Source organism: Mustela nigripes, chromosome 6 (assembly GCF_022355385.1).
Source record: "Mustela nigripes isolate SB6536 chromosome 6, MUSNIG.SB6536, whole genome shotgun sequence".
NCBI classification, from domain to species: Eukaryota; Metazoa; Chordata; class Mammalia; order Carnivora; family Mustelidae; genus Mustela; species Mustela nigripes.
The window spans coordinates 129,383,581-129,409,990 of record NC_081562.1 but is presented as its reverse complement, the minus strand read 5'-3'; the positions used below and the strand labels follow the sequence as shown (position 1 = coordinate 129,409,990).

At 36.8% G+C, this 26,410-nt stretch overlaps 1 protein-coding gene across 4 annotated transcripts in view; it reads left to right on the top strand.

The window, feature by feature from the left end:
* PLXDC2 (plexin domain containing 2) overlaps positions 1–26,410 on the top strand; it is a 463,944-nt gene that overhangs the window by 326,359 nt on the left and 111,175 nt on the right. For all 4 annotated transcript variants that reach the window (XM_059404216.1, XM_059404220.1, XM_059404219.1 and 1 more), the window contains 3 exons: positions 7,599–7,698; positions 24,128–24,223; positions 24,420–24,501. In XM_059404216.1, coding sequence (XP_059260199.1) covers positions 7,599–7,698; positions 24,128–24,223; positions 24,420–24,501 — 278 coding nt within the window. The remainder of the gene's footprint in view (positions 1–7,598; positions 7,699–24,127; positions 24,224–24,419; positions 24,502–26,410) is intronic.

The following is a 26,410-nucleotide window of genomic DNA, read 5'->3' as shown; positions in this document are numbered from 1 at the left end:
GGGCTGTCCTTACTTATTAGCCGTATGTTGTTATTCTGCTTCCAGATTCTCTATAGGCTGTGATTATGGAGATGGGGGAGAGAAGGCTGTTAAGAACATATCTCTAACTCTGAGAAACAAACTGAGGGTTTTGGAGGGGGGAGGGGCAAGGGGTTGGGTGAGCCTGGTGGTGGGTATTAAGGAGGGCACAGATTGCATGGAGCACTGGGTGTGGTGCATAAACAATGAATTTTGGAACACTGAAAAAAAATTAAATTAAAAACAACCAAAAAAGAACATATCTCTGGCTTATGGCTCTCCTTTGCTTTCATACCCAAGTGCTCAATACCTGGCATATGAAAGGAGTTCAGTAACTGTAAGCTAAAAAAAGACTAAAATAGTTGTGCAAAATGTTAACAATATGCAGGAAAGCAAGTGGATTTTTATATTGTCAAATTTAATTGAAAGCCTTTCTGTTCGAAAGGCAGTTTTCAGACAACCAAACACTAATACTGAGGACTTTATGTGTTGTTTTGATCATAATAAAGAAAAGCGTGACTCATTATAATTGGATGCCCTACTGAGTAACAGAGAAGCCAGATCTGACATTTAAAAGTGATGAGGTAGAAAGTTAAAGGCTGAATGCAGGTGAGAATGGGCAAAATAGTAAGCCTTCGGTTTTCTTCAGTGTATATATGTTAACCTGCTTGACGCCATGTTGCTAATTAGCGGGTGAACAAAAATGAGTTTAGGGTAATTCTTCTCCAGTGATAGGCATGTGATTCCTACTTTGGAAGGCACACTACGCAATCAAGCCCTTGCTGAGATGCTGTACCGCCTATTAGATAGATAGCTGGGTCCATAATGGAAACTAATGAATGTTTTGGTGAGGATTGCCATGCAGAAGAGAGACGAAAATAAAACCCCATTACCTCTGATTGAAGCAGCATGCTGTTACCTCCCTAACTGTTTTAGAGACAGAGGTAAAACTTCACGTTTTATGGGTCGTGTTGGGCCCCTGTGTCCTGGAGAATGACACCACAGCATGGAAGAAGACAACAGCTTTTGTCTCTGAACCTTCCCCTGCAGACCAGTGTGCTCCGCCCTACCTTGGCCTATCCCTAATATTTTTTTCCTGTCTTAATTTCCTCTGCTTATTGCAGCTCCTTTCTGTGTCTATATACTTCATTTGCTTCTTACATCACTTATAGAAAAATTTATACTTACTTAAATAATACACTTTTCTGTGTCCTGCAAAATGGAACGAAAATTAAAACACCTAAAAAATAAGAATTTATAAATGCTTGTGTAAGCTGAAATGGAAGCATATTTCAGCTGATGTTAATGTTCCTTTGCTATAACTATCCTGTGGAATGAATGTAATTGTAAAAGTTATTATCAGAAATTTATGATTCAATACAAATCATACAGAAGCTGAGTGAAAATTCAGCTTTGCTTCAAACATAAAAAGGCAGCTATTAGAGGCACTTGAAAATAATGAAGGTACATTTCTTTTCTTCTTAAAAAAAAAAAAAAGAAAGCTTCTATAGTTTAGAGTTGGTACTATTTCAGAATGGCTTCCTGAAAACCCTAGGAAGTAACTTAGGAAATATTTTTTTTAAGATTTTATTATTTATTTGATAAAGACACAGCGAGAAAGGGAACACAAGCAGAGGGAGTGGGAGAGGGAGAAGCAGGCTTCCCACCAAGCAGGGAGCCCCATGTGGGGCTCCGTCCCAGGACCCTGGGATCATGAGCCAAGCCTAAGGCAGACGCTTAATGACTGAGCCATCCAGGCACCCCATTTAGGAAATATTTTGAGTATGACTGGAAATTTGTAGAAAGGATAAAAAAAAATACTTCTTCCCATAAAGCAAAATTTTTAGAGTGCCTGGACATCATCATTGGCCCTAGCTTCTCTGACTTGAGTACTTCATATCCTTGTACATAGAGAGTCTTCTATAGAATAGGTGACTTTTTTATGCTAATGAAAGATCAGACCCTCTCTTATGCTAATTTGTGTGATACTGACTATAATTCTAGATGGTTTATATACAGATACACACCCCACACACACAATTGCTCTGTTGCTATTAGTTAAAGTAATTCAAGTTCAATGTGACTTTTAACAGTCCTCCTGATTCATCCTAATGGTCCCTAAATTAAATACTCACATGGAATCCTGCAGACTGGTCTGACTTGCTCACAGAGAGCTGACACAGCCCGATTCCTTACCCACAGTAAGTGAGCGGATGAATGATCCTTTTAGAGAACAGCCCCATGCCTTTGATGTCTGGAAATAAAAAGATTACAGTCCAAAAAAGCAAGGTAAAAAGGATATATGACTATCTCAGGTGGAAAGAGACAGACTATTTCTGAAAGAAATCTATGAGAAAACTTGGAATTGTTCATCTTTTCCTCATTAATCTTTTACCATATAAAGCATTTAATTCACTTGTCAAAAATAGTGTTTTCAAAACCTTATGTGCAATTGTTTCATAAATGGCTTGGTGCCTTCTTGGAAAATGTAGGGAACCAAGAGCTTCTTGCACATTTTCTTTTAATATTTAATAAAATATATTTAAAAAGACCCCAGTTTTAGAAAATCTGTATTTGTATTCATGAACTCTGTAAAAGTATAAAGAAAAACATTTGAGGCCAGTGGTATTGCCATAAAATCATCCTTTTCCAAATCTTCTGCTTCTCACCTGTCCATCTCTGGACATCTCAGTACTCTTCTCCAGTGCTGCCCAGGTGGCCTCTTCTCATGGACAGAAAACTCCTTTCTCATGGCCTGCAGTCTGAAAGCACCCCCCAGGTGTACAACACAGTGACCCCAATGAAGACCTCAACACCATTCTTTCTTCTACTCAGACCAAGGCTATGGTGACATCATTGGCTCTCCTCTTTCTCACACCCTCCTCAAATCCGTGACCTGGCTTCATAGCAGTGCTTTCACAATTCATCTGGAATCCATCTTTCCATCACTTCCATCTCCTACATTCATCACTCTAGTGTAGTCCAAGCCACCCATCTCTTTTCCAGAAAACTGTGATACCTTCTTAATGAGCTTCTGCATCTCCCCTTATCCCCTACAGTCATGATCACACAGAAGCCAGGGTGATTGGTCTTTTTCAGATGTAAAAGAACATCCTTCCTCTGTTCAAAATCCTCTAAACCTTCACTCTACAACGTGAAATACACCTCAGTCATTGCCATAGCTTGTGGGAATGCATGCTCCCTATGATCTACCTCTACCACCGCTCATCTCCTTTGACAATCTTAGTAATTCCTCCTTCTCCAGTGATAACCTTTTAATTCTGAAAGACACCAAAAACAATTAAGTCAAAACCTTTGCCTGTACTGATCCTTCTACTCAGAGTTTTCCTCAAATATCCACATGGCAAGCTCATGACTACAGAAAAGTCATCTCATCACAGAAACTTTCTGTGACTCCTTCTTTTAAGGAAGGCCCAATCCCCTTCTCTCTCTTTACCACACTTTAGTTTCCTCCTTAACACTTTCTTAGGATACTCTAGTTTTTTACATTCACTTGTTTTTATGTCAATCTCTGCCCTATAGAATATACACTCAGGGATAGCAGGGTGTTTGTTCTAGTCTCTTCTATAATCCCTACAGTAATACATAAAATATTTAGCTAATATCTAATAAATGAGTGAATGAATTCTGGCTTATCAAAGAGCATCTAGAGTGTATATGCCTTTTAGGAAAAATAATTTTTTTAAAGATTTTATTCATTTATTTGAGAGAGAATGAGTGAGAGAGAGCATGAGAGAGGAGAAGGTCAGAGGTAGAAGCAGACTCCTCAAGGAGCTGGGAGCCCGATGCAGGACTCGATCCTGGAAGTCCGGGATCACGACCTGAGCTGAAAGCAGTCACTCAACCAACTGAGCCACCCAGGCACCAGGGAAAATTATTTTTGTATAGTAAATAATATTCTCAGAAATCGACTTCTACTTTATATTTCCACATTCTATTAAGATGTGTAATAGAAATGTTTATGGTAGTAGTGGTTTGTCAGACACAGCACTCAGAAGTTACTGCCCTATGAATAGGTATAACTAGAAAACTGGCAGTGAGTTAAAATGTTTCTCTTAGGAGCAGAGGATGATTTCTACCTACCTCAGTTGTCTTTACAGGTAGAGTATTTCACCCTACTTAACAATTTACTTGTTGAAGCTTGGAAAAGTCAAAATCATTCTATAGAGTGAAGCCATCAAACTGAGGCTTGAAAGCATCTTTCCAGGTCATCTACAACTATCTTCCTGAAGGGCTGGCCAATTTAGGTTGTTTTCAATGACAGAAAACTACCTACCTTGTTATGCTACCCATTTCGATAAGGATGGATTTTCCTTAGGTTAATGAGTCTAAATCTAGGTAACTTAGACACATTGGTCTTGATTTTTTTGGAATCCAAAAGAAAAAGCATAAACTAGGAAATAAAGAGATATAGAAGAGTGAAAATAAAATGCAGAAAATGAAACTTTTCCACTGGAACATTCTCATCTTTCAAGTTTAATTGTACCTAGAAGTAAAGAAGGTATTTATCTGATTCCCTGAACCTAAGGAGGAAGAATCTTTTTCATTTTATGTAGAAATACCCAGAGCTATTTGCTATTGGATCTTGAATAGAAAATGTATTGCTTAGTATTACTGTGTAACAAATGACCCCAAAATGTAGTTTCTTAAAACAACTCCATTTCTTATTTCTCACAAGATACCTATGGATCACCTTGGCAGTTTTACTGATCTGGTTTGGACTTTGCTCATCTCAACAGTCTCATTCATGTGCCAGCTGTTAGCTGGTGGATTGGTTAGAGGCTACCTGGTCAAAGATGACCTCTGCTCAAAGGAAACATTCCTCCATGTGCCTCTCTCATATTTACAGCAGACCAACAGCATATATCATCATAGAACTGGCCAGGGTCCCAGAAAAGAGGTGGAAGTGTGCAAGTACATTTTCAATCTTCTCTTTTGCTTCACGTTTGCTGTCATCATCTTTTGCCATGTTACTGAGCCAGAGTCCAAGTGAGAAGGGACCAAAAGTGACAAGGCAAAGGGTATAGATACAAGGAGGCCATTGATGGAGGCCATTAGTACAATCAGTTCACCACAGATAAAAAGCACAAGAGGAGAGGGTTTGACTCACAGACAAAATATGAAGGAAGGGAGTGAAAGGATAGAAAGAGACCGAGCAAAGGAAATCGAAGTGGAACATAGCTAGGTGAGGAAAGAGATAAGGAAGAAAGACTAAAATGGTAGAATAGAAAATGTGTAAAGAAGGGAAAGCATAAGATACTAGGAGATCTGCGGGAACCCAAACATGTGACCCGAGAAACAAGCCCTTGTATAAAAATATAATATTTGTGGTAGTAGAATAGTATTTTCCAACTGATAGCAATACAAACTCAAGTTCCGCTTTGAGTATGGGAAAAGAAGAAATACAATCACTTACCACAGAATTATCTGTGTAAAATATATCTCATCTTGCAGAGGGAAATTGCAGTCACAGATGTTGGAGAATGAAAGCAAGTGACGGATACAAGCTAGCAAAGATTTCATACTTAATCCTGATCAGGCATGTCTACATAATGCTACTTAGCAATTGTGACTTAGTGGTTATTAGGATATACAAAATATAACTGGAACTGGAAATATCGTCTATGTTTTTTTCTAATTTTTATTTTTTCTTCTTTAATTATATGTTTGTCTTTTTAAAAAGATTTTTATTTGAGAGAGAGAGAACAAAAAGCACCAGTAGGTGGGGAGAGGCAGAAGGAGGAGGGAAGCAGTGGCCCCACTGAGCAGGGAGCCTGCTGGGGGGCTGGATCCCAGGACCCTGAGATCATGACCCCAGCCAGAGGCAGTCACTTAACCAATTAAGCCACCCAGGCAGCCCTATAAGTCTGTCTTAAATATAAATTACACTTATATTAGCACTTTTTCCTCAACATTGTGTATAAAACTGGGTAATATATAATGTCCACTAAGAAAAGGAGTTACGTATATTACTGAGTATGGCTTAGTAATCACTAAATAAAGTATGTCAGAGTTTCATTTAGCAAATGAACCTTTAGGGACAGAAATGTTGGTTTTGTTTGGTTTCTTCTGTCCAAATACCAGATTACTTCTTTAAAAAAGTGTATTTATTTTTATTTATTTATTTTAGAGAGAGAAAGAGAGCGAGAGAAGAGGGGAAGGAGGGAGAGGTACAAGCAGACTTCACACTGAGTATGAGCCAGTTTCAGGGCTCAGTTTCACAACCCTGAGATCATGACCCAAGCCAAATCAAGAGTTGAACACTTAACTGTCTGACCCACCCAGGTACCCCATCAGAATATTCTTAATGCTGGTTAAGAACTGGACATACTGACATAAAATTGGCAATACTGTAACATTGTTTAAGAACAGACTAATTTAATACATAAAGAGAAAATTTTGTCTTACATTTACTTGTTTGGAGATAATTCCATAAATTTCAGATACATTAAAATTTCCTCTTAATTGGTTAATATCAACAAAATAGCCCTTTTACAATTTCATCATGTCATGGACAAAAATGAGTAGTACAGCCCTTATTATAATTTCTGCCCAAGTTATTCTCCTGGCTTCTCATTTCTGTGCTGTTTATTATGTTTTGTACAAGGTCTGATCAAATATGGTCTTAAATGAATTATCCACAGATGCCCATGGTCTGCTTATTCCACCTTAAGATTTTTGGTACATTTATCCTTCCCTTGGCCCATTATTTATTACAGATGGTTTAATGCCCATTTTTATGTCTATAAAACTGGTAATGAAGATAGTAATCATATCTCCATTGATTCTTTTCTAAATCTAGAAAAATTGGCTTTAAGACTTTGTCTCTTTTGTTACTATTTCATATATTCTGAATGTTTTAATTTTTTTAAAACTGTAAATGTTAAAAATGTCTGTCATATTCAGATTTGGGTTCCACTGAGGTTTAAATTAGGAAATGTGACCTTGAGATGACCCATAGTAATTCATAAGTTTTCCATATAGGTTTGAATCAGAATAGTGAAGTTCAGCATCCATCAACGCTTGCCAAGTTTCACTATGTATCAATCAACAGTGGTTTGTTAAATATATATTTAGCTGTGTACCTATTTGTCTTTCTCTAGGCATTGGATGTATAAGGCCCCTTGTAAACAAGGATTTTTTTTAAAAAGCCATGAAAAGTAATATAAAGTATTTCAGGAAAGCAAATGATACAAGAAGAGTCTCAATTCCTGAAATGACAGCCAGCACTGAATGTATTCGTGGTGCGCCTATATGTGCGATGAGATTTGGCATTCGGCATCAGTTACTTTCCCTGAGAATCTACTTACTTTCATCCTCAAGCAGCTGTCTATAAGACCAGGAACTCTCTTGTCACTTTAGCTCATCTAAAGCACTAAACAGATGTTATGTTTTGCTAGTGTCTGCCTTTCTTCTCTGATATTTCCCGCTCACTCTCTACCTGGTCCTTCATCTCCATCACCTACTTTTATCCAGTAAATAGGATGATCACACTCCCCGCCCCCACCCCTAAATGAAATTCAAATCTAACACATAGAAATCTGCTTTTTCTTTTCCAGATTCCTGTCTTGGTCACACAGATAAGTTCGACCAATCACCCAGTGAAGGTGGGGCTGTCTGATGCCTTTGTCGTTGTCCACAGGATCCAGCAAATTCCCAGTATGTAGAAGGGTAATTGCAAAATCTGAGCCTGCTGTGGGGTAAATTTAAAGGAGACTGACTTCAGGCAGTTTTGATAGATTGAGTAACAGAATCACTTAACCAATTGCTGCTTGAAAATTATATTGTTTGGTTTATAACTCTTCTTGGAGTTTGCTATCTCTCTGGTACTCTTCAACTAATAATATAGGTAAAGCAAAATTAAACAGCCAGGCCAACAGTGTGTAATTTTGTTTTCTTTGGGATTATTAGCTTGGTGACATAGGTATATTTCTGTCATTAATAAGAAGAGCATAAAGGAATGACATTATTTGACTGATGGGCATATGAGTTTTATTGGGGGGGGGGTTGGCTTTGTTTTTTTTGTTTTATCAGCAAAAGTGTAGCTTTATGCCATTTTTATGTCTCTCATGTTTGTATAGCCGTCTAAAGAAAGATAAAAGTATAAATTCAAGTAAGTAAAAGCTTTGGTTGAGCTATACCTACCAAAGAAGATAAGCATTTTGGTTGTTTAAGTCATTTTCACTTATCTAGTCTAGTTTCCATTTGTAGAAAAAAAGCATATGTGTTACTTGGGCAGCTGTTCATCATATTAGAAATTCAGATTATTAGAAATACAGAAAACCATTATTGGTAGTAGTTCTGATCATGTATTTAGCCATCATTTGAAAATTTCTATTTTTTTAATTAACATATAATGTATTCTTTGCCCCAGGTGTCCAGGTCTGTGAATTGCCAGGTGTATATACTTCACAGCACTCACCATAGCACATACCTTCCCCAATTCCCATAACCCAACCACCCACTCCATACCCCCTCCCCACAGCAACCCTCAGTTTATTTTGTGAGATTAAGAGTCTCTTATGGTTTATCTCCCTCCTGATCCCATCTTGTTTCATTTTTTCCTTCCCTACCCCCCAAAACCCCCACTCTATCTTTCAAATTCCTCATATCAGGGAGATCATATGATAATTGTCTTTCTCTGATTGACCTATTCTGCTCAGCATAATGCCCTCTAGTTCCATCCAAGTCATTGCAAATGGCAAGATTTCATTTCTTTTGATGGCTGCATAGTATTCCATTGTATATATATATATATATGCCACACCTTCTTTATCCATTCATCTGTTGATGGACATCTAGGTTCTTTCCATAGTTTGGCTATTGTGGATGTTGCTGCTATAAACATTCGGGTGCATGTGCCCCTTCGAATGACTACATTTGTATCTTTAGGGTAAATACCCCATAGTGCAATTGGTGGGTCGTACTGGTTATGGGTCTTTTCAGGCTTTCTATTTCTTCCTGGATCAGTTTTGGTAGTTTTTATGTCTCTAGGAATGCATCCATTTCTTCCAGATTCTCAAATTTGCTGACGTATAGTTGCTCATAATATGTTCTTAAAATTGTATTTCTTTGGTGATGATTGTGATCTCTCCTATTTCATTCTTGATTTTATTTATTTGGGTCCTTTCTCTCTCTTTTTGATAAATCTGGCCAGGGGTTTATCAATCTTATCAATTCTTTCAAAGAACAAGCTCCTAGTTTTGTTGATATGTTCTACTGTTTTTTTGGTTTCAATTTTCATTTATTTCTGCTCTGATCTTTCTTTTTTCTCTTCTCCTGCTGGGGTTAGGCTTTCTTTGCTGTTCTTTCTCCAGCTCCTTTAAGTGTAGGGTTAGGTTGTGTATTTGAGACCTTTCTTGTATCTTGAGAAAGGCTTGTTTGTATTGCTGTATACTTTCCTTTCTGGACTGCCTTTGCTGTGTCCCAAAGATTTTGAATGGTTGTATTTTCATTATCATTTGTTTCCATGAATTTTTTCAATTCATCTTTAATTTCCTGGTTGAGCATTTACTCTTTAGTAGAGTGCTCTTTAGCCTCCATGTATTTAGGTCCTTTCCAAGTTTCCTCTTGTGATTGAGTTCTAGCTTCAGAGCATTGTGGTCTGAAAATATGCAGGGAATGATCCCAATCATTTGGTACCAGTTAAGACATGATTTGTGACCCAGGATGTGATCTATTGTGGAGAATGTTCCATGTGCACTAAAGAAGAATGTGCATTCTGTTGCTTTGGGATGGAATGTTCAGAATGTATCTGTGTTATCCATCTGGTCCAGTGTATCATTTAAGGCCTTTATTTCCTTGTTGATCTTTTGCTTGGATGATCTGTCCATTTCAGTGAGGGGAGGTGTTAAAGTCCCCTACTATTATTGTATTACTGTCGATGTGTTTCTTTGATTTTGTTATTAATTGGTTTATATAGTTGGCTGCTCCCACATTAGGGAAATAGATATTTAAATTTTTTAGATCTTCTTGCTTAAGAGACCCTTTGAGTATGGTTTAGTGCCCTTCCTCATCTCTTATAGTCTTTGGCTTAAAATCTAACTTATCTGATATAAGGATTGCCACCCCAGCTTTCTTTTCATACCCATTAGCATGGTAAATTGTTTTCCCACCTTCTCATTCTAAATCTGGAGGTGTTTTTATGTCTAAAATGATTTTCTTGTAGACAGCATATGGATGGGTTTTGTTTTTTTATCCATTCTGATACCCTGTGTCTTTTGATTGGGGCATTTAGTCCATTTACATTCAGGGTAACTCTTGAGAGATATGAATTTAGTGCCATTGTATCACCTGTAAGGTGACTGTTAACTGTATATTGTCTCTGTTCCATTCTGATCTACTACTTTTAGGCTCTCTCTTTGCTTAGAGGACCCCTTTCAATATTTCCTGTAGGGCTGGTTTGATGTTTACAAATTCTTTTAGTTTTTGTTTGTCCTGGAAGCTTTTTATCTCTCCTTCTATTTTAAATGATACCCTAGCTGGATATAGTATTCTTGGCTGCATGTTTTTCTCATTTAGTGCTCTGAATATATTATGCCAGTTCTTTCTGGCCTGCCTGGTCTCTGGATAAGTCTGCTGCCAATCTAATATTTTTACCATTTTATGTTACAGACTTCTTGTCCCAAGCTGCTTTCAGGATTTTCTCTCTGTCATTAAGACTTCTAAGTTTTATCATTAGATGATGGGGTTTGGACCTATTTTCATTGATTTTGAGGGGGGGGGGGCTCCCTGTGTCTCCCGAATTTGCATGCTTGTTCCTTTGCCATATTAAGAAATTTTCTACAGTAATTTGCTCCAATATACCTTCTGCACCTCTCTCTCTTTCTTCTTCTTATGGAATCCCATCTTATGGTATCACTTATCTCTTGAATTCTCCTCTCATGGTCCAGTAGTTGTTTGTCTCTGTTTTACTCAGCTTCTTATTCTCCATCATTTGGTCTTCTATATCACTAACTCTCTCTTCTCCCTCATTTATCCTAGCAGTAAGAGCCTCCTTTTTTTTTTTTTTATTGCACCTCATTAATAGCTTTTTAAATTTCAGCTTGGTTAGATTTTAGTTCTTTTATTTCTCCAGAAAGGGCTTTTATTTCCTCCAGACAGGGTTTCTCTAATATCTTCCATGCCTTTTTTGAGCCCTGCTAGCACCTTGATAAGCAATGGTTTTGAACTCTAGATCTGACATATTATCAATGTCTATATTGATTGGGTGCCTAGCCATCAGTATTATCTCTTGTTCTTCTTTTTGTGTTGAGTTTTTTGGCCTTGTCATTTTATCCAGATAAGAATATATGAACGAGAGTATAAAATACTAAAAGGATGGCAAAGACCCCAGAAAAATGTACTGTAACCAAATCAGAAGAGACCCCAAATCAGGGGGAGAAGAAAGGGGGTAAAAGGAAATTTTTAAAAAATTAAATATATATATATATACACATACACACACACACACACACATACACACACACACACACACACACACACACACACACGACTGGTGAATAGAACAGAGCCACCCACTTGATTTTGGGTATATTTTGGTCTCTTAGAAGAAACTGCCTCCCAAAATTTTAAAGAAAGAAATACTTATATATATACGAAAGTAAGGGTAAACATGATGAAGGGATGGAATATGACTCTAAAGATGAAAATTTTTTTTAAAAATTCTAAAAAAGGAATTGGTAAGATATATTGGTTGGAAAAAGAAAGAAATCTAAAGTGAAGAGAATTTGCTCAGGCCAGAGACTAGATCAAAGCCCTGTGCTAGATTTAGGTTTCATTTTGATCTACTAGAAGAAATTGTATCCCAAACTTTTTTAGAAGGAAAAAACCCTATATGTGTACAAAAAATAAAAGTTAGATACAATGAAGGATAAAATATGAATATAATAATGGAGGTCTAAAACAAATTTTTTAGAAAGTTATAATGAAGGTTTAAAAATATTTTTTTAGAAAGGTATTGTTAAGATAAACTAGTTAAAAATATTAAAAGAGGAAAAGTTAAAAAAATTAGAATAAGAAAAAAATAAAGTTAAAAATTTTAATTAACTTTACAAGACTAAAGAATCATGGGGAGAAAGCCATGAATTGCATGCTTTGCTTTCCCCTCTTCTGGAATTCAGTTGTTCTCCTTGATCAATGAGCTTGATCTTGGCTGGATGTTCTTGCTGATCTTCTGGGGGAGGGGCCTGTTGTAATGATTCTCAAATGTCTTTGGCTAAGGCAGAATTGCATCACCCTTGCCAGGAGCTAGGCCAGGTAATCTGCTCGGAGATTTGTTGCCTGAACGCTTTCTGTAGAGCTCTGGAGGACGGGAATGAGAATGGTGGCCTCCCAATCTCTGGCCCAGAAGAGCCAAGAGCTGGGGGCCCCACTCCTCTGTGCACCCTTGGAGAAAAGCAGTCAATCACTCCCACGTCCCTGGTCTCCAGCCGAACTCCGTACTCACCCGGCCTGTGACCGAGCATTTCTATCTCTAGCACACATCCCTATCTGGAGTCTCCAAACCCAGCAGATTCCTGCCACTCTGCTCTTCTGGCAGATGAATCTGGGTGTACCCGGATCTGCCACTTGTGGGGTCCCTGCTCAAAGAGCAGTGGTCCATCTGTGCCACAGCTCACAGTTTAAAATAACCCGGAGATGAGAGCTCACTCCTTAGCTCTGTGTCTGTAGTTGGCTTCCCTTTTCTAATACCTGCAAGCTCTGCTACACTCAGACACCCCCCATCCTTCTGTGTACCCCGTGGAACTTGAGACCATACTGTCCCCACAAGGGCTCCATCCCTGCTTAGCCTCTGGAGTAATGTCCCTCAGTGGAGCAGACTTCTAAAAGTTATAATTTTGTGCTCTGTTGTCCCGCTGCTTGCTGGGAGTCAGCCCCTCCCCACTCGGCCTATGTTCCTGTTGGTTCGGATTCACTTCTCCGCATGCCCTACCTTTCAGAAAGTGGTCAATTCTCTGTTTCTAGAATTGCTGCTCTTCTTTGCTTTGATCTCCTGTTGGGTTTGTAGGTGTTCAGAATGGTTTGATAACTATCTAGCTGAACTCCTGGGACCTGATGTCATCTCAGTCTGCTACTCCTCTGCCATCTTGACTCCTCAGTGTGAAAATTTCTATTTTTTTAAGCCTCTGTTTCAAGCAGACTCCTGAGGGATGCTTTAGTGTGTTAGTACTGAAGATGTTTGTGTCCTAGACATGCTTATTTAAAGCAAGAGATGATAATAAAATACATCTCATGCTTAGATCATTTCTTTTGGTTTTTTGTTCAGAGACCTTATATTTCACTGTAGGGATAGACCTAATTTATCACATGCCTATGCTATTCGGTCTTCCTTTGAACTAATTCTGTTTAAGTATGCCATCTCTCAAATACAGAAGGTAAATGGAGTGGAAATTATTTAGACTTCAAATTCTAAGACTTTTTTGGATTGGCTGGAAATGTAGTAAGTATCTTACAAGTACGATTTAGAATGATGTTCATCTGTGGGAATAATGCTTCGTGAAGAATGTGAGTCTTCCATGGTAGTTTCTCCTTATTAGCTGAGAATTACTGGGAAGTAACATTCGAGGGAACTGTTAAATCAAGGCAGATTTTCTCAAAAAGGAATTATACTGTGAACAAAGCAAGGATATATTAGCATGTGGAGGCACATAAAGACATCCTCTTAAATAAGAGGCCATGTCCTGGGAGAGCCAGCTGATTCCCTTTTGAGGACAAGTGTTTTTCACATTCCTACTTTCAGAGATGTTAAATCAAGCATGACTTGAGTCAATTATTACACAAGTAAAACACTAGTTTTAGTTTGTGAGTGCTTTTCTTCTGAGAAAGTATGTTATTTTCAGCTTCTTCAAAAGACATCTTGGTCTACATTGATGTTCTGGTATACTATTGTTTAGGCCAGAAGACCCACACAAGTACAAAAGAAAAAAAAAATTTTACCAGTGTATTTTAACATGCAAATATTCTCTCAGAACTGAAGCATGGTAGACTTGTGCTTACACCGTAGAACCCAAATTGAAAATTTTCATCCCTTGTTATAATGTAATAAGATAACTGTTACATTTTGAGGAAAAATATCTTTCCCAAATATAAATTTTTTTGAATAAATTGGCAAAATGATGTCTGAAGTTGAGACTCCGCATTCATCTAAAAAAAATTGCACAAGTTTAGGGAAAGGCTTCCCTCAGGCAAGCCGCCTGCTGAAATGCCATTTGCATTTCCTGTTGCCCTCACTGTTCCCCATCCTGAAGCAAGTAGCCAAGAAAGAATGGAAATTCTGAGTTTCAGGTCCACTCATCCCTGCTTTTAGAAGGGACCCTATTTCAGCCAGAAAACTAGAATTGATGTGTTCTATTTAAAAATCTTTTGGGGAACAGAAAAATTCAAATCTCCTTCAAAGTCTGTTCCCACATTTATAAGGTGTAACAGTGTCTGTTACATGAGCTTCTCTATAGAAGGAGAGATATGGTTGCATTGTATTCTCAGCCTTAAAAAAAAAAAAAAAAAAAAGCATACTTATTTATGCCAGAGATTAGGTTAACCCAAAATGAGCAAATATGTTATACTTTTTCCTGAGGCTGTAAGATGATTCCTGGAGATTTGTGTGTTACCTATTTGTGCAGTCGGAATTTAGATAAATATTTAAATCCTTTTCAACATTCTGCTCTCTTATTTAAAAACCCTGATTTTAAGGAGTCATCCTCACAGGGAATTTAAATAGTTCATCTCTGTTCCCCCATTTTCTTCTCCTGAGTGAATTTAGGGAAAAACTGATCATTATCCTAAATAATGAGCGGTTTCGTTTCTTCTTTATTGCAAGGTGCATTACATAGGACCCTGTTCTCATAAGATCAATTTTCTGTTCTTTTCATCATTTCGGTTACACGGGTTATAGAGCCTAGATCCTCAGCTTAATTTACCCATGGCAACATGGGAATGTAAGCTATAACCTTGAGAATAAGTTTTCCCAGTGGGACCACATTTGCTATACCATTCTTATCAGTTGGTGAAAGTTTGATAAAGCATTTGAATAGCTGGTAGGTAGGTTTTACTTATTTATTATAAAGTTTTCTCCAACCATTCCATAATAATGTCAACAACAAAAAACTCTTTTTTCAGTTTTTTAAAAACTTCTAAATAGTAAATGCTTTCAGTGCAACTTTCAAGCATAGTTTATTACTCTAGTCTTTACCTTTCAAAAAAAAATCAGGTGATCTCATAGTTTAAAATATCAAAGGGAATTCAGGCATTGTTAGTAAATTTGTAAACACTTCTGAGGTTACAAAGGAAATTCCTTTGCTCCTTCCAAAAAGAAGAAAAAAAAGAAAGAAAAATCCACATGGTGAAATTAACCCTTATCTAAAAAATAAAATAAAAGATAAAAATTAGTTAACAGTCCAGAAAGAATAAGGGATACTGTAGTGGGAACACTAATCATGAGGCCGTGAGCATCTTATTTAATTCTTATAACTTAACAAGCAAGATGGTCATCTTAATACCTATGATGCAAAGCATACGTAGCATAAGTGTTTGGCACCAAGTAAGCACTGTGTTTGTGTCCTTATGTACCGTTCCTTTATCAGCATCAGCATTGTCACAGGGTGCCTGGGTGGCTCAGTCGGTTAAGCTTCTTTCTACCTTCTGCTCAGGTGGTGATCCTGGGGTCCTTGGATCGAGTACCACATCGGGCTCCCTGCTCAGTAGAGAGCCTTCTTCTCCCTCTCCCTCTGCCTGCTGCTCCCCCTGCTTGTATGCTGTCTCCCTATCTCTCGCTATCAAATAAGTAAATAAATCTTTTTTAAAAACCCCAAAACAAAAAACATTGTCACTTTAGAAAGATAGTGATGCTTGCTAAGATGACCACATCTAGAACAAATGTTCATGAGAATGGGTCTACAGGGGATTTCCACAGAAAACACCTCGGCACCCTCTCTCTGACCTCATCCTTTCGTTTTTGTTTCTGTTTTTTTTTTTTTTTTAAAGATTTTATTTATTTATTTGACAGACAGAGATCACAAGTAGGCAGAGAGGCAGGCAGAGAGAGAGGAGGAAGCAGTCTCCCTGCTGAGCAGAGAGCCTGATGCAGGGCTCAATCCCAGGGACCCTGAGATTATGACCTGAGCCGAAGGCAGAGGCTTAACCCACTGAGCCACCCAGGTGCCCTGAAACTCATCCTGTCTAAGTATCATATGGTTTTTGACTTCTCAGTGTGTCTGTCTGTCTATCACCTTCCATTTTTCATAAAATATTTTATAGAATTTTAGAAAGAAAAAGAACACAGATCAGCTGTTTCAGTCTCCACAGGTACAGATCTGAAAGACAGGTCTACGTACAATGACTTCAATTATTCATTACAGAAATCCAGATGTAATAACGTACTTGTGATGATAAGCATAGTGCACATTAATTCAGAGAAATTTGTAAAATAATAACGAATACAAAGGAGAAAATTTAATTGGTCTGTAAATCTACCCCAGAGAGATACCAATAATGTTTCCCTGTATCTGCATCCAGACTCGTGTTTATAGTAGACACACACGCAAACACAGGCACTTTAAGAAAATTGGCATTGGAGACACCTGGGTGGCTCAGTTGGTTAAGCAGCTGCCTTCGGCTCAGGTCATGATCCCAGTGTCCTGGGATCGAGTCCCACATCGGGCTCCTTGCTCAGCAGGGAGCCTGCTTCTCCCTCTGCCTCTGCCTGCCATTCTGTCTGCCTGTGCTCGCTCTCTCCCCCTCTCTCTCTCTGATAAATAAATAAAATCTTTAAAAAAAAAAAAAAGAAAATTGGCATTGGGCTATAAGTATTTTTCACCGAATATATATAACACATCTCTTTCTGCACTGCTAAATACCTGTCTAAAATGTGGCCATTAATAGCTGCAACAAATTCCTTTATTTCATAATTTATGTGACATGTCTGAACACTGGTTTGTCATATTGGTTGCTTTTCATATTAATTATCAGTAAAACGGTGCTGAACATCTTTGTTTATAAATGTTGACACAACTCTTTAAAAATGAATATGTGTCCATTGGCGGTTAATAGTTCTTTTGTGTGTACTTTGACAAATTGCTTTCTCTAAAGGTTGTCCCAATTTATTTCCCCACAAGCTTTTTATTAGATATCCCGTTTCCCCAGATGCTCCCAGATGCTATTATCATTTTTAAACATTGCAAATTTGATCAGCAGAACATGATATTTCATTGTTGCTTCAATATTCTTTTGATTACCAGAAAGTTTTCACATTGTCATATATTCATAGGTCATGTGTCATTTCCATAATTTCTTGTTAAATAGCTTTATTAAGCAATTCTCAGCTTCTGCTTATGTCCCTCCAAATTCTTTTCCTCAGCGTGCAGAGATCTTCCCGGATAAACATACAGTTCTCACTAGCACCATTCATACTTGTTGGTTTCTCTCTGCTCCAACTTCAACACTGAATTTCCATCTGAATCTCTAGGCTGCTGACCTTCTTCATCATGCCTCACCTTTTCTGTGCCTTCAGAGCTTAAAGAGCATAACATTTCCAGCAAGAAAACCCAGAAAATCCGCTCCTGCCTTCTCAGTTCTTTTATTTGGGAACATAAGGCAACGCCGTCTTAGAAATATGAAAGTTAGTTTTACACACACGCAGAATTCTTGTCCAAGAAACCACATAGGAAACCTGCCGACCTAACCGGAAATTGTTCTTCTCTAAGTTAACAATAACGGCTACTTCTGAGCCCTTGAGAACACTCTGCTTTATTCTTCTCACTATCCCTACATTATCTGCTTCTTTCTCATCAGCCTCTGCTGTCTTCAATTTATTGACGCTGTTCCTGCTACAACTTGCCTTCTCTTTGTTCGTTGTTACTACTGTTCACAGCTCAATAAGAAATGTTAACATTTTCAATGGTAAAAGTCACAGCTAATTGGGAGAGTCAATATATTTTACACAGTCAGAGATTCAGTGAACTCTTAGAGGACGTTGTATATAGTTTGTCATATGTGGTCTCCTTATAAGCTTTATAGGCCAGGTAGCAATTTTTCAAAGAATTTGACCAAAATTATGTTTACAGACTTAAAAAAAAAAAAAAAAGAACCTTAACAAACAAAAGGATAGATGATTTGTTTTTTACTCCTCAGAATGTCTTAAGTTTTAATTGTCAGAGAACATAATAGCATAGACCAGTACTGTCTAATGGAACTTTCTGCACTGATAAAATATTCTAAATTTAAACTGTTCAATATTGGTCTTACTGGTCTGTGTGGCTACCAGCACTTGAAATGTGGATAGTGACATTTGGGAATTGAATTTTTAATTTTCTTTCCTCAATTAATTTTAATTTAAAGAGATACATGTGACTAGTGGTTACCATATTGGACAGGGTAATAATAGGCCATATAAGCATATTTAAATAAAATATTATATTGCAGATGTATTATTTAAAGAACATATATTTTATTTCTTCCTTGCCTTGAAAAAACCTTAGAACTTTTGATATGATTAAATAATACATTTTCAAATATAAATATTTCATTATAACTGATCTTCCCCCGAATAAAACCATTTGTAATTTTGATTGGCTAGTAGGACTCCTCCATTATAATTACTTAGCAACTGTAATTAAAAAAAAAAAAAAGTCATGTTGACGACTATGGAGGAAATAAATAATCTGGATAAAACTGAAGATATTTTTTCTTTCATAACTCAATTAAATCTCTTTTAGAAGAACTGAGCCTCTCTTGTTATTCTCAAAGTTACCAGGTTCTTTTCATTCATTTAAGACACACTGATCCACAAATCCTTTAGTAAATTGGGTCATCTTTCCTTCTTGGTCCTCAAAATGGAAAGCTCTTCAAAATTATTCATTTTACAGCAGATAAAATTGCTTCTCTTTCCAGCCCAGCTTCCTCAGGTGCTTTGGTTCCCACATAAGCTTTTGCCCACTCAAACCTCAACAAAAGGAGAAAGAAATCATGACATTTTCCCCATAAAATATCCTCTCATAAAACTCTTCCAAGATAGAAAGTGTTATGCAAAGTGATGTTCTATTGTTTAATACATCATTGCAAACATACCCTATTTGGTATTCTTGATTTTTTTTTTAAAAAGAAGCAAGTATTTAAGAATTTTCTGGATGTTAGAAATCACTGATTAGTTTATTTAACATATTTTAGAATGTTTTTTAGAATCTATGAACAAAACAGAATTCTTTCAGGGACTTGTGGCTAAACTGTGTGTGTGTGTGTGTGTGTGTGTGTGTGTTTTTAAATCTTTTCATTCATTTATTCTTTGCCTTTTTATCCTATACCAATATCAGGTAAAATAAAATTTTACCAATACAGAGATGGTGTCTCTCAATTTAACCAGTCATTTCTAATGTAAAATACTAAAAGTCACAGAAAGGACTTCAATACATTACTAAAAATTCAAGACATTTAAACATTTATGTATTTAGGGGCACCTGGGTGGCTCAGTGGGTTAACCCTCTGCCTTCAGCTCAGGTCATGATCTCAGGGTCCTGGGATCAAGCCCAGCATTGGACTCTCTGCAGGGAACCTGCTTCACCCCCTCTCTCTGCCTACTTGTGATTTCCGTCAAATAAATAAATAAATAAAATCTTTTTAAAAATTTTTGTTGTATTTTATAAATATCTATTGAGTACCTATTAGGCTAGGATTTATTGGTCTAGGGAAGAGAAACCCAACTTAATGTACTTTTATGTCATTCAGTAAAGTGAATCAAAAGCTCATTTTTGCAGTGGTTACCTTACTATGGAAGGAATAAGAAAGTAGTCAAAATAGTTCTAAAAAATAATCTGAATAGAAAAATCTAATTTTTATATCAAGGTTATCTGCCTTTTTAATTTTAAATTATGGCCTCAGATTCAATTTTCTTCTTTTCTCTATCATGTTTGCCTTCAAATTTATACTTTCCTTTGCCTTAATTATTTCTCATTTTTTCCCTATTACATAATGATTATTTCTATTTAATTTACACTTCCCTACTACACAGAGAATTTTTCCATTTTTAACTAACACTGGTTGGATACCTTTATAAACATGTCCAAATGTTAATTTTTCCAGTTGGATTTTTTATAGGAAGTTTAGTTTCTTGGAAATGTAGGCAATTTTTCTTACATAAGTGCCAAACATCTGCATGATTTAGCACTAAAAGCTTTTAAAAACTTGATTTTAAAAATGAGAAATCTTACTGCATTTCACCCAATTGGATTGAAGAAAGTCATGATATTACCAATGTACATTATAAAATCTCCCCATAAGTCTCAGGAATAAAGAGGTATGTTCCCCTAGAGGAAGCACCATGTTCCTAGGTCGGTGGGAACCATGATATTGAGCCTGCCATCCACAGATTATACAAGCCCCCTCAGATAATGCTTGACCACTTACTGTCCCAGTGTTCATTCGGGTTCTCTTCTTGCACAGAGGGATTACTGAAGTCAGAACATGCATCTTGTTTAAGTTCTTAGTAAATATACATGGAAGGAGGAGAAAAGTGAAGATTGGTTTTAGATGACATTTCTGATTTTCTTTATGCTTGTTTAAGTAACTTATGAAATCTAGCCATTTGGGTTTTAGTAATGGCCTGAAACTTCACAAGCAGTAAGGAAAGATAAGAAGAAAATCTAAGAGGCACAGATTAATACTCCATGACCCTCTAAATTTTATGTTGTCTTAGATGAAATTAATTACATTATTATTTAATAGAATTTGAAGTACAAAAGGAATAAAGAAATGTTTGAAGCAAAGCATCTTCTTGATGCTTGATGTAATGACACCAACCTACTATTTTGGATAGTGGATTACATTTTTGTAAATCACTGTTGTAATGGTCTTTCTCTCTCTCTCTCTTTTTTCTCAAAAGTCTCTCTCTCTCTCTTTTTTTTTTTCCCCATATCATCATGATGGGAATGAACTTGTATTTGCACAGTACATACTCTTTACATTAAAGAATTCTCACTGAATGGTGCTGTGTTGTGGTCTCATTTGGAACTTGAAAAGAAATAACCATTTGGGACCAGTCACAAAGAATTGGCAATGCATAAGTAAGGCCATGCTAGCAAATCATTTACTTGACAGTTCAGACAATATTAAAATATTTATATAAATGGAAGAATCTGCCAATTTAGGAAATTACTCATACATTCTCTATGTGAATGTTAGCTTTAAAGACGGGCAAATAAACTAGATCATGGTTAACCAGGCCACAGGGTACTCATTAAACTGTGTTCATTTCGGCCAGAGTGAATATTGATTGGGAGAGGATTCCTGGTGTTTCCACATGATTACTCTGTTCTCTCCTGTTAATATTGCTTGGAATTTCTAAAAAATGTAATTCATTAGTTATACTTTGAATCATATCACCTTAAGATTTTGGATACTAAACTTTATTCTCTACATGTTAGTCTGCTCAGAGATTTAGTTTCTTTTATTATTATTATTTTTTTTTTTATTTTTAAAAGCCCCTAACGGGTATTATAGTCAAACTTGGTTTTGTAAAGTTATAAGAAAACAGCTATACTACTAAGTACTACTAAGACTGAGTTTTTGGTACAGAATTATTTTGGCTGACTTTCTAAAGAAGACAGATGAGCTAAATACATTTCTGGAATCAAATGAAAGCTTCTAGTATTGGCAGGAGCTACCAGTAAATACATTCCTAATTACTTGTTTCTGATAGGGGTATCTCTGAAATACAACAAAAATGACCATTTGGAAGCTGTCATTAATTGGCAGGTCATCAAACAAAAATCATTCTCATTAAATTTAGTTTTGTTAAACTCATTTCATCCCCATAGTTGGAGGGGTCTGAGCAGGTGATAGAATTAGCATAGCAAAAAAGGTCACCTTCCCTTAACCCAATATGCATAATCAATAATTAACTTCCAGAGGCCTCACAGTCATTATGTCAGTAGTTTGAGATTTTCAAAGTATAATATGAAATGAAGAGAAAACCAGTATTTTAAGCACCTACAAATATGATAGAGCAAACTTGAGTATGAGGTACTTAAAAAAACCCTACCCCAGTGATCTCATGACAAAGCTATGTTATTTTGTGTTATTTCCAAGAATAAAATTATTTAGTGAAATACAAGGGAAAGCAGTATATAGCAAGGTGTATTATTTAGACAAAGTAGAACATGGGTAATCCTTTTATGTGCCTTAAAACTTTAAAAAAAAGTGTGCCTCAAGAAACCTAATAAATACCATGAAATTAATATTTTCTCTAATGTTGATAAACTTTATACCTTGAAAATTATATATGCACCTTTCCCTTATACCAAAAAGAAATGAATTAGATTATGGTTCTTAAGCAGTGTTTTCCAATCTGATAAACCTGAAAATGTATTTGGCAAATGGCTCTAGAACCTCTCCAACCCCCTTGGGGCCACCCTTCTTCCTCTTTGGGAGTAGAATTTCATGGTGAATCATCAGAAATGAGTGAAAAGCTATGAAAGGATAAAAGTAAAGATATGTGTAGGTTATAAGTAGATATTTAACTTTGCTCCTGGATGTGTAGGTATATCTACATTTCCTGAACACTTTTAATAAAAGACACCTCACTATCTCCTGGACACCATATTCTTGCTCTATGTCCTAGGAGAGATCACTGTTGGGTCAATTGACCTTAGTCAAAATTTTAATTCTTAAAGCTAATGTCGAAGACAATTTTTGGAAACCTTATTTCCAAGCCTTCATGCGTCTTCAGTGAGTTTAGGTCTATAGAAATAGACCATTACACACAGCATGTGACTAGCGTGATGTATGGTTGACCTACTGAACATGTATTGAGCAGTTGCGGTATGAAAGGGATTGTCCTAACCAATTTGCATTTATTATCTCATTTTAGTTGTCAAAATGACTCAGTGGTATAGGTACTATTACCTCTATTTCATGGATGAGGGAACTGAGATACAGAGAGGCTGGCAAAGGATCCCAGGGTCACACAGATACCAATTTAGCAGCAATGCTAGCATTTGAACCACCCAACACTGTTCAAGAATGTGTACTATCAACCATGATGACATATGACATCCCAAGATTAGAGACCATGATATTTTTCTCAATAAACTTATAGCTTCCCAAATAATTCCTGAGAGATATGATAGTATTCAGGAAATGGCTTACAGTCATCACAGGCATTTCAAGAGCTAAATAAAATGCTGATAACAGGGATGCCTGGGTGGCTCAGTTGGTTAAGCAGCTGCCTTCGGCTCAGGTCATGATCCCAGTGTCCTGGGATCGAGTCCCACATCGGGCTCCTTGCTCAGCAGGGAGCCTGCTTCTCCCTCTGCCTGTGCTCACTCCCTCTCTCTCTCTGATAAATAAATAAAATCTTAAAAAAAAAATGCTGATAACATTATTTTTCCACTTCTATTTACCAAGCTCGGACATACTCATTAGCATAAAACTCAGGTCTTTTTTTAATAGGAGATTTTAAGTATATTTCATCAAGTCTTGATTATAATAAAATGTTTGCCATATTTATCTGACATTTAATTATTAAACCTTGTGTCAGAGTCTCTCATATAGCCCTTTCCTCAGGGATACTGTTGAATTTGCTGTTGAATGATTATAAATTCATTCATGCAATATAATTATTAATTATTAACTAATTATTATTAGTTAACTTTCCTCAGATATGATATTATATATTTAATAAATATCAGCACTAAATTTTTAAGGTGATTTAAGTTCTGTTTTTCTCTTATTAAATTTCCTTCTAAACCTTTAAAGCACTTGGACTCATCTTCTCATAAAAAGTAATTTTATTTAGGCTGTGATTTTTTTTTTTCAGTATATCATAGGTAATAATGGTTTGGAGTACCTGTTAGTTAAGTGAGGTATCTGAGACCATAATCAACATTTCAGCTTCAATGATTAAAAAAAGACTTCCAGATATACCAGCACATGATTTTCAGGTTTTTTTCTTAAAATCAGTCTCTTCATAGGGATTGATTATTTTAAATCTTCATTTTAAAATCAGCTTGGGTAGAAAGTATATCATTCTACATTCATTATCAGTTGTTGTTTTAGAGGCAAAGACATCTTGTAAGACTTTATTCTGTTTTTGTTTTTACAGATGTCCGAAGAAGAACAATTTATGAATACCACCGAGTAGAGCTACAGATGTCAAAAATTACCAACATTTCAGCTGTGGAGATGACGCCATTACCTAGTAAGTTCCACGTGACCAGAGCTAGGTGGAAAGTTTAATGATCTGATCTGTTTATGCATGAGTATCTTTCTCTTGTGTGTCTGTGTGGGGTAGGTGGGTGATTTTAATTTTGGTTGAACCATCCTTTTTTTTTTTTTTTTTTTTTCCTCCATGCTGCCAATTAGTCTTGATAAACCTCTTCTGTCCTGTTTCCTAGCATGCCTCCAGTTCAATGGTTGTGGCCCCTGTGTATCCTCTCAGATTGGCTTCAACTGCAGTTGGTGTAGTAAACTTCAAAGGTAAAAACGAATAATACAGAAAACTTAAAAATTTTACAAAGATTTGTTGTTTCTATCTTTTCCATTGAATTTTAGATGTTTCAGGTGTGTTGATTAGGTATATATGAACAAATGTATATAAGTTAAAAAAAAAAAAAAATGACCAAAAAGCAAAAATTGCTTTGATTACTCAAAATTACCAAAAACCTTCTCAGTCAATAAAATAGTTATCTGATATACATTTATTATCTCTATAAGGCTTAAACTAGATGGTGGACTGATAGGTCTATAAATTGATGCTCTTGGCCCATATTCTTCAGAAAACATGGTATGACATATCATTACTATAACAAGGACAGTGTATGCATGGTCACATGCAAATTCTTAGTAAATTCCAGTGAATATCGCAAAGATTACTAGCAAAGGTTAGAGATATGGTCTAAAGTTAGGAAATAAAGTGACCCTAACCGACCTCTACATAAACAGAATGCGTGGTCTGATTTTTCATGAATCAGAAAGAGGAGTTTCTAGTCCACAGAGGTTTTCAGAGAGTGAATGATCATTTGTTGGAAATATGGAGCAAAGACTTAACTGTGTTTTGTTATTTACTCAACCATTTTGTGCATCAGTTATATTCCAAGCACTGGGAAAGTAGCAGCAAATAATACTGGTGTGGTCCCTACCTGCCCACCCTCCCACTCCCCCCCACCAGAGAGTTTACAGTCTGTCTGGGTGTAAGTCCCTGTCCACCTTCAAAGTCTATGAAGAGTTCTCCCCACTGGTAAAGAACTGAGTCTTCAGGCTCTTCCTGTGTGCTTGTGCGTCAGAGCTTCTTATAGGAACAGCCTTTGTCTTATCATCTTGCTGCAGCATTTGCTCTAATGATAGAGACATGGTCGGGAACACTTTCAGTGCTATTGGAGTATAAAGAATAGAACGCCAAGCCCTTGATAACAAGCTTTCAGAAACATGTTTAACTTGCTAACTTTGGGGCAACCAGTACAGTATTGTGGCTAGAACATTATTTATTATAACCTCGTTTTGTTTTCAGTGCAACCTGTTCCTGTAATTTCCTTTGTGCCGTGAATGTCAAATAACGAAAAAGCAAGCAGAAAATTAACATTCTTCAAAGTAGATTTTAACTTTCCTATATCTCCAGAGTGAAAAGAACTGCCTTACAATTAAGAGTTTGTGGACATTTGTATTCATATATTGTTGACATTCCATAAAGATTATATGCACATTGGAAGTTAGTCAAAATTGGGTTAGATGACAGCCAAAACACATCTCAGGAGATGGCACTTTAATATGTTCAGTAAAGTAGCACTGAGCTCACCCATAAAATACTCCCAAAAGAATTAGTAGAAGGCCCTGGCTTGACGTGCACCTAATTCAAGTTCCAGCTCAGTGCTCACCCCCTTTGAGAGGTCTCCCTAAACCACAGTCCGCGTGAGGTGCCCAACCCCAGTGTTTCTCAGACATCTGGGAGAAATTCCATCATCAGCAGTCACCTTAGTTCTCATGGACTCTTTCTTGTTAGTTAGTCTGTCGCCTCTGCTAGGCTATGACTGTATTAAGGGTGATTGGTCTTTATATCTCCAGAACCTAAGAATGTACCTGGTACTGCAGAAAGTGAATAAATGAGTCAAGGAATGAATGAATGAATGATCATTAGGTTCCAAATGAAGGAATCATGATTAGATTTGTCTGGGAACTGGGGTGCCTGGGTGGCTCAGTGGGTTAAGCCCCTGCCTTTGGCTCAGGTCATGATCTCAGGGTCCTGGGATCAAGCCCCACATCGGACTCTCTGCTCAGCAGGGAGCCTGCTTCCTCTCTTTCTGCCTGCCTCTCTGCCTACTTGTAATCTGTCTGTCAAATAAATTAAAAAAAAAAAAAAAGATTTGTCTGGAAACTAAGGGTTTCTGAAGAT